The 17992-nt window shown below is 42.2% G+C and overlaps 1 protein-coding gene across 7 annotated transcripts in view; it reads right to left on the bottom strand.

Annotated features, from left to right (window-relative positions):
* Positions 1 to 17992, bottom strand: part of dock5 (dedicator of cytokinesis 5) — a 59062-nt gene that overhangs the window by 17906 nt on the left and 23164 nt on the right. For 5 of the 7 annotated variants that reach the window (XR_009794467.1, XM_061815954.1, XM_061815953.1 and 2 more), the window contains exons 11-25: positions 9221 to 9293; positions 4778 to 4920; positions 4491 to 4616; positions 4238 to 4362; positions 2726 to 2824; positions 2470 to 2542; positions 2282 to 2385; positions 1900 to 2080; positions 1514 to 1611; positions 1304 to 1393; positions 1119 to 1219; positions 868 to 1002; positions 678 to 789; positions 318 to 388; positions 45 to 151 (exon numbers count right to left, since the gene is read on the bottom strand). Coding sequence is in view for 6 of the 7 variants with exons in the window: in XM_061815954.1 (XP_061671938.1) it covers positions 45 to 151; positions 318 to 388; positions 678 to 789; positions 868 to 1002; positions 1119 to 1219; positions 1304 to 1393; positions 1514 to 1611; positions 1900 to 2080; positions 2282 to 2385; positions 2470 to 2542; positions 2726 to 2824; positions 4238 to 4362; positions 4491 to 4616; positions 4778 to 4920; positions 9221 to 9293 (1638 nt within the window). In the remaining variant the exon portion in view is untranslated. Of the gene's footprint in view, positions 1 to 44; positions 152 to 317; positions 389 to 677; positions 790 to 867; positions 1003 to 1118; positions 1220 to 1303; positions 1394 to 1513; positions 1612 to 1899; positions 2081 to 2281; positions 2386 to 2469; positions 2543 to 2725; positions 2825 to 4237; positions 4363 to 4490; positions 4617 to 4777; positions 4921 to 9220; positions 9294 to 9947; positions 10004 to 17992 lie in introns of those variants that run through there. The other 2 variants (XM_061815955.1, XM_061815957.1) reach the window with 2 other exon arrangements.

The following is a 17992-nucleotide window of genomic DNA, read 5'->3' as shown; positions in this document are numbered from 1 at the left end:
TGTGTGAAATTTCATTACATTGCTTCAGGCTTCAAAACACCTACCTGGCTGCATGAAAAGGTCACTCTCCACCATTCTGCACATGCAGCCCAGCTTCTGACGCACAAGTTGAGAGTCAGGAATGCTCTCAATAAACTTTGTGAGGAGAATGCTGCAAAATGAGAATGCATTTCAATCCCTACGTTGTAATTATCTAAAAACAACAAGCAGGCAGCATGGTTGGTTGTTGACTTTACAACAGCGGGATGAAGAGAAAAATGTCAAATAATTCACAATGAAATATCGTTCCTAGCAGTGCAGCTCCTCTTGAGAATTACCTTAACTCCACAGGATCAAACACAGACTGGATGTCATTAATGATGCTGGGGAGGTATTTCAATATCGCCCCCTGAAAATTAAAAGTGTAAGGTATCATGAATTTGAAGCATAGTGATGGGTTTGCATAGTAATGGGATTGCTTGCTATATTATATATAAACATCAGAGGAGAACATGGCAGAACTTTATCTCGCTAACAATGCCAGCAGGTAGCCTACAACTATTTTGCAGATCAATGACTTGCTACACCATCCCAAAACTTGATTAGTTACACAGTAATTGATACTGTAGCTACATTCACTTCCAGGCCCCACCAGATGGCAAATAATCAATAAAGTAACATAGCAACACTATTCAAACCTTTATTTTCACTCCCTCATTAAGTGGTCTGTCCATGAGAGTGTTGAATGACAGGAATAGAGAGCGAATTGAGTTGAAGAAAGCATCCCCATCTTCACTGTTTCCATAGAACCTGTCAAGGTGGATCACATGACAAGCTAATCATCCAAAAAGAACAGAATGAGTGGGAGTATGAGCGCCCCTTAGATACCTTAGGTAAAGGATCCGTGACTGGACAATAAACCTGAACAAATACTTGAGAGCCTTGAGTGCTGCATAGAGCTTCTCAGTCAGAAATGGCTCTTCTGCATTGCCTACATAGTGGTTGAGCACCCTGGTAAGTTTCCTGAAAATGCAAATTAGGTTTGACCTTCAGCCGTTTGGCAATTACACTATAAGGTAGAATGAGACACACAAATCAAGGTGTTATGTTGTGATCAATTTAAGATTGGAGGAACTCACATGTAAGCCAAAGTAGCACTGAAGTGCTTATTAATGTAGGTTTCAAGAACTGGGTTGAAGTGCTGAAATTTGATGTCACCAATCAGCGTGATAATGAAAACCTACAGAAAATGAAGGGATCCAGTAATGAGCTGAAGAAAGTCTTGCCAAAAGGTAACATGTCAACTGAAAAAAAAAAAACTAACCAAGGCATTGAACACTAGTGTGTCATAGGTGTCCTTTTCTGAAGTCTCCATCATGATGTTGAACAGAGCATCAAGAGTGTCCTGCAGAAACTGTGAATAAAATCGATTTACCACTACTATTATAACATTGCAATGAAAAATCTCCTAGAATGTCAATATATAGCATCATATTAAATATTTGTTGTGACATTAGTAGCGTATAGCATCTACTTTGACTATCTCCCCGCCTTCAACCTCCATCAGCCTCTGCAGAATCTGGTCAAGATCGTCTGGGTTAGACCTCCAGTTCAACAGGCCAAGAAGATCAACTAAAGATTTGTGAACACAAATGAACTTGAAATTTCAATTACATCAAACCAACTACTGTGGAGCGGCATGAATAAACAAGACTTTCAAGAGAATATAAGTAACAAGAGAACAGCTCAATTTGATTCAAACAATGGAGCAGCAAAGGTGATGTGAGCTATGTTGTACAGCAGCTATACAATGAAAAAAAATGTTTAATCTAAAAAATTACTTATGAACAAGAGAAATTTACACTTCTAGCCACAGAAATCGAGAAATTGATTAAGAAACACATAAGTGCTGTGAAATACCATTCTGGGTGAGTTTAGTGGAGCAGGTGAGTGTGGAAATCTGGAAGCTATCCTTAGTGACAGGGATCACTCCTGAATGGTGGAACTGCTTCCCTGTTTGTTTCTCCTTCTCCTCCACTTCACCCCAGGTCCCTGGCAAGGTCAGATAAACCTTTGCATCATCTGCCCTTTTCGTGTCAACCTAAGGAATTCATAAAATAGGGAATGAATCTTGAGGGAAACAAATCAATGCTTATTTAATTTCAACGTATTAAGGAGGGATTCATAATTAATTTACACAATGTCAATTGTGCACAGGCTTTGCATTTTTTTGAGCTGTTGTATAAATGTTATACTCCGTGCTTTATTTTTTTTTATTGAAAGTACAAGCCTTGTAGACTACCTTATAGATGATAGGCTCATGCCTTCCATCCCTAAGTGTTGTCCCATCTCCTCTCATTAGGCGGACAAAAGCCATACCAAAGGGTTTTTCTGATTTGTCCCTAGCTGAAGGATGCAAAGGAGCAGAAGCTGAGCTCTTTTCTAATTACATGAGTGTGTTTGTCATACAAATAAGTCACAGTGACTCACAATCCTGGGAGGATCTGTGTCGAAACATCACCCTCAGGTGACAGCGGCACACGTCTTCAATGGGAATTGTCACCTTGTAGAGAGGAGACAAATATCTGAGGAATTACAGCTGCAAAATACATGATTATGCAGACTTAATTTATCAGCACATTGTAGCTTGGTGTCTTTCCTTTAAAATTAAAATCACTTCACAAACAAATTTGAGTCATGGCATATCACGCTCAATGGTCCACATGGGTCCATGACATAAGTTTACCTTCACAGTTTCATTCCAACAGGGTTGTTTCACCTGGTAGTAAATGACAGACTTGTACTCTGTGATACCATCATAACCAGCCCCAGGAAATATTGCCTTCTATAAAATGAAAAGATTTTACATACATAAATATGAAAACTTTCAGTTAAAATTCACTAGCATTCTTATTATAAAGATTGCACAGTAGTTTGTTCTTAAATTTATGACACCTTTCTACAGTAGATGGCCAGTGGTGTGAAAAAGTATTTGCCCCCTTCCTGATTTCTCTCTTTTTAGCATATTTGTCTCATACAAATGTTTTCCATCTTCATGCAAATTTAAATATTGTTAAACACAAGTAAACACAAAATGGTGTTTTTCAAATGACAGTTTTCATTATTAAGGGAGAAAAAGATCCAATCCTACATCCCCTTGTGTGAAAAACTGATTCCCCCCTAAACATAACTAGTTGGGCCACCTTTAGGAGAAACAATTGCAGTCGGGCGTTTGCGATAACTTGCGAAAAGTCTCTTAGAGCACTTTAGAGGAATTTTTGCTCACTGATCTTTGCAGAAATATTGCAATTCAGCCACATTAGAGGATTTTCAAGCATGAACTGCATTTTTAAGGGCACGCCACAGAAATACGATAATATTCAGGTCGGGACTTTGACTAGGCCACTCCAATGTCTTCATTTTGTTTTTCTTAAGCCATTGGCAATGGATTTGCTGTGGTGTTCTGAATCATTGGCCTGCTGCAGAACCCAAGTTCACTTCAGCTTAGTCACCAAGAGATGGTAGGATATTCTCCTTCAAATAGTCTTGTCTTCATAGAGAGGGGAATTCACAGTTCCATTTATTACAGTAAGTGTTCCATGTCCTGAAGTAGCAAAACAGCCTGAGAACTCTGCCATGTAAGCCATTTTTGGTCAGTCTCTTCCTTATGATGGAGTCATAAACATTTACCTTAACTGTGCTAAGTGAGGGCTGCAGTTCTTTGGATGTTTTAGTGTCTTTTGTAACCTCTTGGATAAGTCGTCACGAAGCTCTTGGGGTAATTTTGGTCAGCTGGCCCAGCCTGAGAAGGTTCATCATTATTCTATATTTTAGCCATTTGTAGACAATGATTCTCACTTTGGTTTTCTGGAGTCCCAACGTTTTCGAAATGGCTTTAGAATCTTTTCCACCCTGATAGAGCGCGATTACTTTTTTTCCCTCACTTGATCGATAGATAGATTTTTTATCTTGGGATAGTATCTAACATTTGGGGATCTTCTCGTCTCTTTCACTTTGTCAGGCAGGTCCTATTTACATCATTTCTTGATTCAGAAAAGTTGTGGCAGTATCAGATCTGGGTGTGACTAAAGAAATTGAAGTCGGGTATGAATAAACAGTTGTGTTTTAAAAGAGGAATGGGGGCAAAGTAAATAAGAAAATTAAATTCAGTTGTGTTGAGCTGTGTTGGTAAAGACCATTACTGTATTGCACTCAAGTCAAATATTCTCATGTGATTTCCTTCAGTGGCCTATATTACCTCCATGGCATTGCCTTCATCATCATGCACACTCAGTATGACCTCCACATTCTTGGGTGTCTTCTTCTTACCACGGTCAAACTCTCCCTGAAGCAAAGTTACATAAATATCATTCCTCACGTTCCCTGGAGAAAAGGAGAATAGATGATCAGGTAAATGTGCCAACACTATATATGTACACAACTTGCAGTTCTGTAGCCAGTTAGAATGAACATGACCCTAAGTATGCAGAACAAACAAAGACTAAAGTCACCTGGGAGGATGATTTCTGGAAAGCCCATTTTTCTGACGATGGCTGTGCTACGGTCCACAAAGTGAGGGTAGTCCTTCCTGACCTGTGCAAGATCTCCTGGGAGCAGCTTCAGGGTCACAAACAACCCTGCAAGCAAACATGAAAAGAAAATCATAAAGGGCAGAGAGCAAAAACTTCACACACTGTAGATCCTCACGCATGATTTATTTCCCTCAAAACGAAAAGGTCAATTTAGACCGAGCCCTAAAATCACAGAGGATAAAACGTATGTGAGCACTTCATTTTACCCTGGCCTTTGTGATTGACCTCCCTCGTGGCAATGACTTTGTTGAAAACAGCAGTGAGTGGCTCATTCTCTCCTATGACTCGAGATAGGATGAGGGGAGACATGATGAGCTGCCTCTGACGGATGTAGGTCTCCATTGCTATCCTGAGAAAGGGCATCAGGGTGAAAAAGAGGAGAGAAAAGAGTACTACAACCACACATCTCATAGCTGAAAAAACACCTGGACAGCAGTTTAGCAAAGGCAATGCAAGGCTTCTTTTTGTATTTTAATGAAATCGTAAGGCTTCTTTCTACTGCTCACTAAAAAGTAAAAAGAAAAAAAAAGAATAAATACATTGGTATATGACTACAGATGAAATTGTTAAAATAAACCTCTTTACAGTGTATACTACAAAAAGGAAGAAAAAAATATATTGGCTACACAAGTGATGCACCGAAAGGAAAATTATAGTCTGAAACCGAAAACCGAAACTGGGGGATCCTGTGCCAACATAAATTAGGGCACCAAACTTTTTTTGTTTTTAATATACAAAAACAAATGCAACACTGTGGGCTTTCCATTCATTGAAATACAAAAATAAATCAAGCATGGTTATTATAAATTATAAATTATGCCATTTATTAGTAATATTGGATTTATGGTGATGACTGCCAACCTATAGAATTTCACTTCCAGATTGATTTGAATTTGCATATTTTTAAGATTATGTCAAGACCATTACTGCAGCACCATTATTGCAGTATATTATATAATAGCATGAAAAAATTATTCATACTTATGGCTTAAGTATTTGTGATGTTAAAATATTTATTGCATCAACCTGGCAGACATATTTGCTCCCAAATGTCATCGCTTGCAAGCTATTTTTGTACTCCCTGTATCCTCCAACTGCATTTTCAGAAATGCGCTATAGCAGATTCCTTGTTAATACAGTACTAAATGATTCCTCACCATAAGGTGTACAAATTTGCGTGCGCCTGGCAATCAGTGTTCAACGTGTAAAATGTTATGCATGAGATGTATTATTTTGTCAGTTTTATTTCAGTAAACAATGTGTCGGTCCAAAACACTTTGGGCTATTTTCGGGCTAAAAGTTTTGGCCGCCAAAATTTCTGTTAATCACTACATACATACATATTTACAAAATACCTGTTTATCAGTGTCAGTGAGATGAAGCTTCATAACACTTCAGCCATTGCTTCGAGTAATGGTTCATTTCTTGGTACTTCATTGCACACGAAACTACCTCCTGGCCATGTGTATAATCACAGACAAGTGCATCTTGGGGTATTTAATTCGCGATGCATTGCACTATGGTAGTTGTTGTAGCACTTGGAACTGAGTATTTGAACACCTACTAATCAGCCAAAACTCTGGTCCTCAAAGACCAGTTAAACACCCTCTAAAAAGTCAACCTACATTAGAAGTACTTGTTTCAGATCATTAGCTCCATAAAGACACTTATCCACCCCACAAATTCAGACTCAAACTACTAACACGGCTAAAACCAAAGAGCAGACCAAAAACACCAGAAACAAACTTGTGCACCTCCACAAGGATGGAAAGTGTTATGGGCGGGCACTTACTATGCTCCTTGGTGAAAAAAGATCAACTGTTGGAGCAATTATTAGAAAATGGAAGCAGCTAAACATGTCATTGTCAATCTCCTTCGGACTTTGGCTCCAAGCAAGATCTCACCTCATGGCATATTAATGATTCTAAGAAAGGTGAAGACTCACCGCAGAACTACGTAGGAGGAGACAAGTCCTGACTGTTTTTTGTGCCTGTGAACCAAACAAAAGTTTAGAGTACCCACACTTTTTCACAATCCTCAGATGGGAGTGCTGGAGAGCGCTCTAACTGGGGATTCCATCCTTCTCCTGGGGGAACTTCAATGTTCATGTGTGTACTGACAGTGTGACCTGGAAGGGTTTGATTAGTAAGAACACGAGCCCCCCCGATCAGAACCCGAGCGCTGTTCTGTCCCACAAAACACATGTAGAGTGGTGGGGCGAACTCCCATGCACACTCGAGAGCCCTGCAGAGGGTGTAGACCTGGTTGATTGTTCCACAGCCAGGAGGAAAACCACATTGCTCCTCCTGAACCTGAGATTCCACTTCCCAAAGGATGCTCCCCTTCACCCCTGAATAGACCTTACCTGGGAGGATGAGGAGTGTGATCCCCCTATTGTTGGAACATACCCTCTGGTCCACCTTCTTAAAAAGGGGGACCACCACCCAAGTCTGCCAATTCAGAGGTACTGTCCCCGATGTCCACTCGATGTTGCAGAGGTGTGCCAACCAGGACACTATCACAACATCCAGAGCCTTTAGGAACTCCGGGTTAATCTCATCCACCCCCAGGGCCCAGCCACCAAGGAGGTTTTGACCACCTCGGAGACAGAAGAGCCTGCCTCAGAGAATCCAGACTAAGCTTCCTCATGAGAAAGTGTGTTAGTGGAATTGAGGAGGTCTTCGAAGTATTCTCTACAACTGGTCACAACATCCAGAGTTGAGGTCAGCGGTGCCCCATGCCCACTATACACAGGATTGACGGTGCACTCCTTCCCCCTCCTGAGACGCCAGACGGTGGACCAGAATTTCCTTTAAGACGTCCTGAAGTTGTTCTCTATGGCCTAATCCAATCTCCTCCCATGCCCAGGCTTTTGCCTCAGTGACCACCGAAGCTGCATTCAACTTGACCAGCTGGTACCTGTCAGATGCCTCGGGAGTCCCACAGGCCAAAAATGTCCAATAGGACTCGTTCTTCAGCTTGACAATATCCCTCACTGTTGGTGCTCAACAATGTGTTCCGGGTACTAGAATTTCCTCTAAGCCATCCTGAAGTTGTTCTCTATGGCTACACCAAACTCCTCCCATGCCTGGGTTTTTGCCTCGGTGACCACTGACGCTGCATTCGGCTTGGCCAGCCGGTATCTGTCAGATGCCTCGGGAGTCCCACAGGCCAAAAACACGACTCGGGTTCTGATCTGGGGGGGGGGGGGGGGTGTTGTGTTCTTCCCAATCACACCCTTCCAGGTTTCACTGTCATTGCCCACGTGGGCATTAAAGTCCCCCAGCAGAATGAAGGAGTCACCAGAGGGAGCATTCTCCAGCACTCCTTCTAATGAAAAAGGGTGGGGAAATTGAACTGCTGTTTGGTGCGTAGTCACAAACAACAGTCAAGATCCGTCCCTCTACCTGAAGGCGGAGGTAGGTTTCTCTTACATCCACCGAGATGAACCCCAACGTACAGGCCCCGACCCGGGGGGCAATGAGTATGCCCAGACCTGCTTGGCGCCTCTCACCGTGGACAACTCCAGAGTGGAACAGAGTCCACCCCTCTCAAGAGGACCGGTACCAGAGCCCAAGCGGTGTGTAGAAGAGAGTCAAACTATATCTCGTTGGAATATCTCAACCTCATGCACCAACTCGGACTCCTACCCTGCAAAAGAGGGGAAAGTCCATGTCCCGAGAGCTAGTTTTTGTAGCGGGGATCAGATCACCAAGGTTCCCGCCTTGGCCACGGCCCCCAACCCCGACAGTTGTTACCGTTTCGGGCTGTGCCCGGCCAAGCCCCTTGGGTACAGGCCCGGCCACCAGGCACTCGCCTTCAAGCCCCACTTCCTGGCCTGGCCTGGCTCCAGAGAGGGGCCCCAGTGACCTGCGTCCAGGCAAGGGAAACCCGACATCCAATATTTGTACTCGTCATAGGGGTTTTGGAGTCGTACTTTGGTCCCTGACCTAGGACCTTTTAGCCATGTGTGACCCTTCCAGGAACGTGAGGCCCCCAGACAACTTAGCACCCAGGATCATTGGGACACAAACCCTTCCTCCACGATAAGGAGACTGCTCGAGGAGAGGATTTTTTTTTTGTGACTGAATAAATTGAATTTTAATTTGAAAACTGCATTTTGCATTTCCTTGGGTTGTCTCTGAAACCTTTGTGTGTGACAGATTTGCAATAAATATATAAATCAGGAAGGGGGCAAATACTTTCACATCTGGATTTATCACTTAAAATCATTTGTGAGTCAAGGCAGGTAGCCGAAGACTTTTCTCTCTTTGGCACGCACGCACGCATACACGCACAGACAGACAGACAGACAGACAGACAGACAGACAGACAGACAGACAGACAGACAGAGAGAGAGAGAGAGAGAGAGAGAGAGAGAGAGCCGTGGGAAATAAGTGTAGTCCAGGTGATTGCAAAACATAAGAATGAGACTTATACTAGCTGAGATATTTTCTTTTGTTTGTCATTATTTTTTATTAAAATTTGAAAGCAGAAGTTAAAGGTTTTTACTTCTTCTGATTAAAACTTTTGAGCAATAATTTTGATTAAAAACTTGTGTAAACTGTTTCAATTAACTCTTGCGACATTTTAACACAAAACTGAACCAGTCAAAGGTCCAAAAAGTGTGATAAAATAAAAAAACTCACTGTTGAAAAGGGATGAAATGCTGCTTGTCCTCATCGTCTGTTTTTCCATGAGCAATATCTGTTATATCCATTACTGCAATAAAAACAACATTAAAGACTTCCCCCAGTGGCCTACTTTGTTAGAGAGACAGTATTTCTTCTAATATATACAGTAATGTAAAACTGTGATGCAACAATGGTACTGTACTTGGAAAGACCACCAACATGCAATAGTTGCTTACATCATTCAAACAGTTTGTGTAAATCTCTATACCAGTACATGTCTGGCTGTCAAATAGTCAAAACAACATGCATCGTAGGATTTTAAATTTATTGTATATTCTGTTGTATTCTAATGCAAAAAGAGAGCAAGAAATTAGTATCAAATCACTCATATGACATAAAATGGTTGCTAAAGACTTGACCACAAATTGACTCTACTGCAGTTGCGCATTAGTTACAGCTCAGCAGTCTCCCATTTTATACAAAATATATGATTAAAAATGTTATTTCTCATAAATGACTAATATTGATATTACAGTATGTTATGTTGTAATGCAGCCCTATGGGGGCATAAACCAGTGCAATCTGAAGGCCAGTCCCAAGCCCGAATAAATGCGGAGGGTTGCGTCAGGAAGGGCATCCGGCGTAAAAACTGTGCCAAACAAATATGAGCGTTCATCTAAAGAATCCCATGCCTGCTTGGTTGTGGCCTGGGTTAACAACGCCCACCCCCGGCACTGCTAACCTGCAGGGCGTCGGTGGAAATTCAGCTACTGTGGGTCGAAGACAAAGAAGAGGAGGAAACCGGATCCGTCGTCAGAAGAAAAAGAGGAATGCACAGATCCTATAACTGAGTGTAGGGACTTTTAATGTTGGGACTATGACAGGAAAAGCCCAGGAGTTGGTTGACATGATGATTAGGAGAAAGGTTGATGTACTGTGCATCCAATAGAGCAGGTGGAAAGGCAATAAGGCTAGAAGTTTAGGAGCAGGGTTTAAATTATTCGACCACGGAGTAGATGGGAAGAGAAATGGAGTAGCGGTTATTTTAAAGGAAGAGCTGGCTAAGAATGTCTTGGAGGTGAAAAGAGTATCAGATTGAGTGACGAGACTAAAATTTGAAATTGAGGGTGTTATGTGTAATGTGGTTAGCGGCTATGCCCAACAGGTAGGATGTGACCTAGAGTTTAAAGAGAAATTCTGGAAGGAACTAGATGAAGTAGTTCTGAGCATCCCAGACAGCGAGAGAGTTGTAATTGGTGCAGATTGTAATGGACATATTGGTAAAGAAACAGGGGCGATGAAGAAGTGAGGGATAAGTACGGCATCCAGGAAAGGAACTTTGAGGGACAGATGGTGGTGGACTTTGCAAAAAGGATGGAGATGGCTGTAGTGAACACTTATTTCCAGAAGAGGGAGGAACATATAGTGACCTACAAGAGCGGAGGTAGAAGCACGCAGGTGGATTATATTTTGTGCAGACGATGTAATCTGAAGGAGATTACTGACTGTAAAGTAGCGGTTGGGGAGAGTGGAAACTTGACAGTATAGGATGGTGGTGTGTAGGATGACTCGGGTGGTGGGTAGGAAGATTAAGAAGACAAAGGTAGAGCAGAGAACCATGTGGTAGAAGTTGAGAAAGGAAGAATCTTGTGCGGCCTTTCGGAAAGAGGTGAGACAGGCTCTCGATAGACAGCAGAAGCTCCCGGAAGACTGGACTACGACAGCCAAGGTAATCAGAGAGACAGGCAGGAGAGTACTTGGTGTGTCTTGATGAGCCACACAATGAAGTTAAAGGAAAGAGTAGTGGAGGCTAGACTCAGGACAGAAGTAAGTATCTGCAAGCAACAGTATGGTTTCATACCAAGAAAGAGTGCCACAGATGCATTATTTGCCTTGAGGATGCTAGTGGAAAAGTACAGAGAAGGTTAGAAGGAGCTACATTGTGTCTTTGTGGATCTAGAGAAAGCCTATGACAGAGTACCAAGAAAGGAACTGTGGTACTGCATGCGTAAGTCTGGTGTGGCAGAGAAGTATGTTAAAATAGTACAGAACATGTATGATGGCAGCAGAACAATGGTGAGGTGTGCCTTAGGTGTGACAGGAATTTAAAGTGGAGGTGGGACTGCATCAGGGATCAGCTCTGAGCCCCTTCCTGATTGCAGTGGTAATGGATAGGCTGACAGATGAGGTTAGACTGGAATCCCCTTGGACCATGATGTTCGCAGATGACATTGTGATATGGAGTGAAAGCAGGGAGCATGCAGAGGAACAATTAGAAAGATGGAGACATGCACTGGAAAATAGAGGAATGAAGATTAGCCGAAGTAAAACAGAATATATGTGCGTGAATGAGAAAAGGTGGAGGGGGAAGAGTGAGGCTACAGGGAGAAGAGATAGCGAGGGTGGACGACTTCAAATATTTAGGGTCAACAATCCAGAGCAATGGTGAGTGTGGTCAGGAAGTGAAGAAACGGGTCCAAGCAGGTTGGAACAGCTGGCGGAAGGTGTCTGGTGTGTTATGTGACAGAAGAGTCTCTGCTAGGAAGTTTACAAAACAGTGGTGAGGCCGGCCACGATGTACGGATTAGAGACGGTGGCACTGAAGAAACAACAGGAAGCAGAACTGGAGGTAGCAGAAATAAAGATCTTGAGGTTCTCGCTCGGAGTGAGCAGGTTGGATAGGATTAAAAATGAGCTCATTAGAGGGACAGCCAAAGTTGGATGTTTTGGAGAAGATTCGAGAGAGCAGACTTTGATGGTTTGGACATCTTCAGAGGCGACAGAGTGAGTATATTGATAGAAGGGTGCTGAGAATGGAGCTGCCAGGCAAAAAAGCAAGAGGAAGACCAAAGAGAAGGTTTATGGATGTGGTGAGGGAAGACATGAGGGCAGTTGGGGTTAGAGAGGAAGATGCAGAAGATGGGCTAAGATGGAAAAAGATGACACGCTCTGGCGACCCCTAACGGGACAAGCTGAAAGGAAAAGAAGAAGAAGACTGTATGTTATCTTGTTACAAAAATTTAAGGTCTTTTTAGGGGCATTCTTAGGGGCTGACACGAAAAATTTAGGGCCGACTCGGAAAAAAATTAGGGCTGACACGAAAAATTTAGGGCCATCATGGGAAATCAAGAGTAAGGAAAAAAGACTCACCCAATGGTGCCATCAACCGTTCTTGGTTCATCAAATGTTCCAGTACCTCAGTACCTGTGACAGTGGTCACCTGTCGCCCCTTGTGGTAGTTCTCATTGATATGACCATTGTCAATGCCTTCACAGAACAGTCTACAGAAAAACAGATTCTAACTACAATTGCAACTATATACACAAATGTCTTCTACTGATGTCTGTCTCAGCACCCCTACGCTAGCTCCTTGAGCCTACCCAGTGCCTCCTCTATTTATTGCTGTGGATGTGCCAAAGTGGCTCTCTTGTCCTTTGCTCTGCCTCTGAGTGCATTGGCCTCGGTGATAAACCTCAGATTCCATAAGCGTAGATATGTCAGTCTCTATTCTGGCTCTGAGGCAGTAGAGATGAAAAGTGGGCAGCGATGCCAAATGTAGACAGGTACGAAGTCTTCCTTTCCCCACAGTGGTAGTTTTTAGCAATGTCACTGTCTGGGAACATGACTGCAAACACTTTCGAATTATTTTCACAAGATTTGTAACTGTAATGGCTACAGATCACTTTTAAAGTCCACACGATCTCTGCCTTTAACGAGTCCGTGTTCGTGCATTGAACTACGTTCATAAAGCCTGACTTCCGGCTGGTTGAAGTCGATGCCTGGACAACTGTAGGTGCCCATGCACTGCTAGTACCACTGCCTGAAGTTGATGCTTCATTATCTTGATATTTTAGAAACAGATTCATACCAACGGAAGATGAGAGTCTTCACCAAATCAGCGTGTCTCCTGTTTTTCCAGTGCGACTCCAGTGCTTTGACACCCATCTTTTCAAGCTGGTAACTCTGTTTGCACAGATGGCAGTAAAACATGTGCCGATCTTTTGGATCTCAATGAACCCAGCTCCCGAACTCCTTACTTTCAACCCAAGCATATTGAAAAATGCACTTCCCCATGATACAAATTGGATCGATGAAATAACCACGCTACGTTGTAACGAAGACGAAGTGAAATGCCTACTCACGGAAACAAACAATGGAATATCGACAAGATGGCGACAAGTTGTCCAACACGGTGACTTCCGTTGACAATTTCCGGCTGTTTTGGACGCCAGACGGATCGCTAATTTTTTTAAATAAAATATAATTTTTTTTAGGGAGAATTTTGGCGGTAGACGTCCTCCTTTTGATTTTTTTTCATTTAAGGCCTTTTTAGGGGGTTGACCGGTTTTTGCGAATTTTAAGGACTTTCAGGAGCCCCTAAATGTACCTTCGAAAATTTAGGGATTTTTCGGGACTTTTAGGGCCGCGTGCGAACCCTGATTCAGCTGGTCCAGTTTTATTATAGTGAAGAAAATAAGTATTTCAACACCCTGCTATATCGCAAGGTCTCCCACTTAGAAATTATGGAGGGGTCAGAAATTTTCATCGTAGGTCCATGTCCACTGTGAGAGAGACAATCTAAAAAGAAAAATCCATGAATCACAATGTATGATTTTTTTAACGATTTTTTTGTGTGATACAGCTGCAAATAAGTATTTGAACACCTGTCTATCAGCTAGAATTCTGACCGTCAAAGACATATTAGTCCACCTTTAAAAGTCCACCTCCCCTCTATGTAGTATCATGAATCAGATGCACCTGTGTGAGGTCGTTAGCTGCATAAAGACACCTGTCCACCTCATACAATCAGTAAGACCTAAACTTAAAACATGGCCAAGACCAAAGAGCTCTCCAAAGACACCAGAGACAAAATTGTCCCATGTCAAGGCGCGTCTTAAATTTGCCAAGAACCATTTAGATAATAGAGGAGTCATGGGAGAAGGTTTTGTGGTTAGATGATACCAATATGGAACTTTTTGGTCATGATTCTACTAACTGTGTTTGGAGGAAGACGGATGATGACTTCCATCCCAAAAACACCACCATCCCTACTGTGACGCATGGGGGAGGGTAGCATTATGCTTTGGGGGTGTTTTGATGTTTGTGACGACTGCACTGTATTAAGGAGAGGATGACCGCAGCCATGTATTGAGATTTTGGGGAACAACCGCTTTCCCTCAGTCAGACCATTGAAGATGGGTCGTGGCTGGGTCTTTCAACATGACAATGACCCGAAGCACAGAGCCAGGAAAACCAATGAGTGGCTCCGTAAGAAGCATATCAAGGTTCTGGCGTGACCTAGCCAGTCTCCAAAACTTAACCTAATAGAAAATCTTTGGAGGGAGCTGAAACTCTATGTTTCTCAGCGGGAGCCCAGAAACCTGTCTGATCTAGAAAAGATCTCTGTGGAGGGTTGGGCCAAAATCCCTCCTGCAGTGTGTGCAAACCTGGTGAACAACTTCAGGAAACGTTTGACCTCTGTAATTGTAAACAAAGGCTACTGTACCATATTACATATTAACATTGGTTTTCTCAGGTGTTCAAATACTTAGATGCAGCTGTATCACACAAATAAATTGTTTAAAAAAAACATCACACGTTGTTTGTTGTTTCTGGATTTTTCTTTTTAGATTATTGCTCTCACAGTGGACATGCACATACAATGGAAATTTCAGACCCCTCCATGATTTCTAAGTGGGAGAACATGCAATATAGCATAGTAGTTCAAATACTTTTCTTGACTGTACGTCTTGTTTCAGAGTTGTTTTTGTTCTTTGAGGTTGTTAGTAGATTATAAAAGAATATTATTTTTATTATTATTAATGATTGATGTTTCCAGTAACTACCAGGGGGGTGAGATGGGGGAATTGTAATCTCGCGATCACAGCTTTGTCAAGAGGACGCCAACTGGCTCAATGTTAGAGCCTAAAAGTGGCAGAGTTACTCGCGATTGTAGGACACATGAAAGAAAAAGGTCAGAAAAATACGTATTTTCCAACAACAAATTTTGGACTAAAAAAAAAAAAAATTCAAAAACGGGGGCTACAATAAGTGGTGTGTTATGTGACATAAGAGTCTCTGCTCGGATGAAGGGCAACATTTATCAAACAGTCTTTAGGCCAACCATGATGTACGGATCAGAGATGGTGGCACTGAAGAGACTACAAGAAGCAGAACTGGAGATGGTAGAAACGAAGATGTTGAGGTTCTCACTAGGAATGAGCAGGTTGGGTAGGATTAGAAATGAGCTAAGAAGAGGGACAGCCAAAGTTGGATGTTTTGAAGACAAGGTTCAAGAGAGCAGACTTTGATGGTTTGGAGATGTCCAAAGGTGAGTATACTGGTAGAAAACCTTCGAGGTTAGGGTTAGGATGAGGATGGAGCTGCCAGGTAAAAGAGTGAGAGGAAGACCAAATGGAAGGTTTATGGATGCTGTGAGGGAAGACATGAAGGAAGTTGGTGTTGGAGAGGAAGATGCAGGAAATAGGCTTAGATGGAAATAGATGATACGCTGTGGCGACCCCTAACGGGACAAGCTGAAAGTAAAAGAAAAAGAGGGCTACAATAAGGGACAAAGACAAGAAAATAAGAGGAAGTGAGTCAACCCTCCTGAAACAGACTCTCACCATCTTGAAATAACTCAAATAATGTAACATCAGCAAGCCCGACATTTTTTTTTTTTTGCCCCCTGAGCGAGGACAGCAGTTGACCTCAACTATTCCAATCAGACAATCTGATCCAATGATCAACACAGTGTTGGCATTGGAGTGCAACTCCCCCCCCCCCACAAGACTGACAGCAGTGATGAAGAATACTGGATCATGATGTATAGATGAACAAGATAACTGGCATGCCATGACCATCAGATTAAGAATTAGCTTTCCTTATCACTTTAGGTAAACCGCTATACAAGAGGAAAACTATGGTGGGCCCTTAAGAATCACAAGCAGTGACAATAGCATAAGACTAGAAAAATGTGATGTTTACATACGACTCTTATTTTAGTAATGTGTGTGTGTGTGTGTGTGTGTGTGTGTGTGTGTGTGTGTGTGTGTGTGTGTGTGGTGTGTGTGTGTGTGTGTGTGTGCGCGCGCATGTATAACCACGAAAAAAATCCATCACAAAAGGTGAGGAAAAGAGCTAAAGAGAAAAAGTAAAAATGTTACATTTTAAAATATGAACAAAAAAGAAAATGCCACCAAATGCTCCACTACTTAAAAAAAATAATTGTTTAATGGTTTCATTTGCCTTGAGGCATCATAAAGACCAGAGCTGCCAATGATGGACTTCACGCAGCGTTAAATGGAGTCAGCCAGCAGGCTGGTTCTTGTTGAAATTGGATTTCCTAAACCTCAGAAAGTAGCTGCCTTTAAACCACTCCTAAAAAGAAGCAAATGTATATTACTAATACTAGAGACCCATCTAACATCTCCAGTTCACAGTAAAAATTGTTAAAGTGATTTGATATCAGTTTGGCAATGACTTGAAATTAAATCCGAACTACAGAATCAGCTCTTATAAAAGTGCTAGATGATATAAGGTTGAACAGTGACTCAGGAAAGGTGTCAGTTCTTGTCTTGTTGGATGTCACTGAGGCGTTTTATACAGTAGATCATAACATATTGCTGAACAAATTGGAAACATGGGTAGGACTAAATGGAACAGTCTTTAAATGGTTCAGATCCTACCTGGAAGAAAAGGAGTTATTTTGTTTGAAGTTTTACATTTCATTGAAAGGCATTGAGATATGGGGTCTCTCAAGGGTCAGTGCTTGGACTACTCCTGATCAGACTGTGTATGCAGAAAAAACAACTGGATCAACCAAACCTCTCTTGAATCGAACAACAAAACCACGGTGACCATTTTTGGGGGTAAAAAAAAAAAAAAAAAAAAAAAAAAAAAAAAAAGAGGATCTCAGTTGGTAAATATTTGGAGACACTCTCTCTAAAAGCTAAAAACCAAGTCCGAAACCTTGGTGTCCCGATAGATTCCAACCTGCTTTTTTGCTAGTCACATAAAATCAATTACTAAAGTAGCCTTCTACCAACAGAGGAGCATATCTACAGAATCAGAATCAGACTTAATGGCGAAGTATGTAACAACACCCAAGGAATTTGTCTCTGCCAGTTAATGTTGCCCAAGCAGACCAAAAGACGCTACATACAGTCACATCGCAGAGGGGACTATTTAAAATGTTTAAAAAAAAAAAAAAGCTTAATGTCTGTTTTATTTCAAGTACGCGTGACAATTGTAAAGAGCTCGGCTGGGGAGCGAGCTCACGGCTCCGCACTCGCGATGAGGATAATGATGATGATCGATGAGGATAAATCCGAGAAATCAGCGCTCGGCATAATGGTGACCCATGTAATTGAGCGTTTGGAATGGCATGTAACACGTCACATCCGCGCACGTAGGTCATGTGACTCAAATGGCTGTGCACCTGAAAATTCGTAATTGATAAAAATCTTGTTGTCGTCTTGTGTCAACCATTGAGACCTTCAAATTCTTGGGAATTACAGTCTCAGAGGACCTGAAGTGGGAGACGAACATCAACTCCATCCTCAAAAAAGCCCAGCAAAGGATACTTCTGATGAAGTATGGCCTGTCACTAGAGCTGCTGAGTCAGTTCTACACAGCGCTTATCCAATCAGTACTGTGTACCTCCATCACAGTCCTGTTTGGGGCTGCCACAAAAAAGGACAAACTCAGACTGTAACTGTCAATCAAAACCGCTGAACGGATTGTCAGCACCACGCTACCCACTTTTGAGGACTTGCACACAATGCG

This window comes from Syngnathoides biaculeatus, chromosome 4 (genome assembly GCF_019802595.1).
Source record: "Syngnathoides biaculeatus isolate LvHL_M chromosome 4, ASM1980259v1, whole genome shotgun sequence".
NCBI lineage: Eukaryota > Metazoa > Chordata > Actinopteri > Syngnathiformes > Syngnathidae > Syngnathoides > Syngnathoides biaculeatus.
This window is presented reverse-complemented; position numbering and strand designations above follow the sequence as displayed.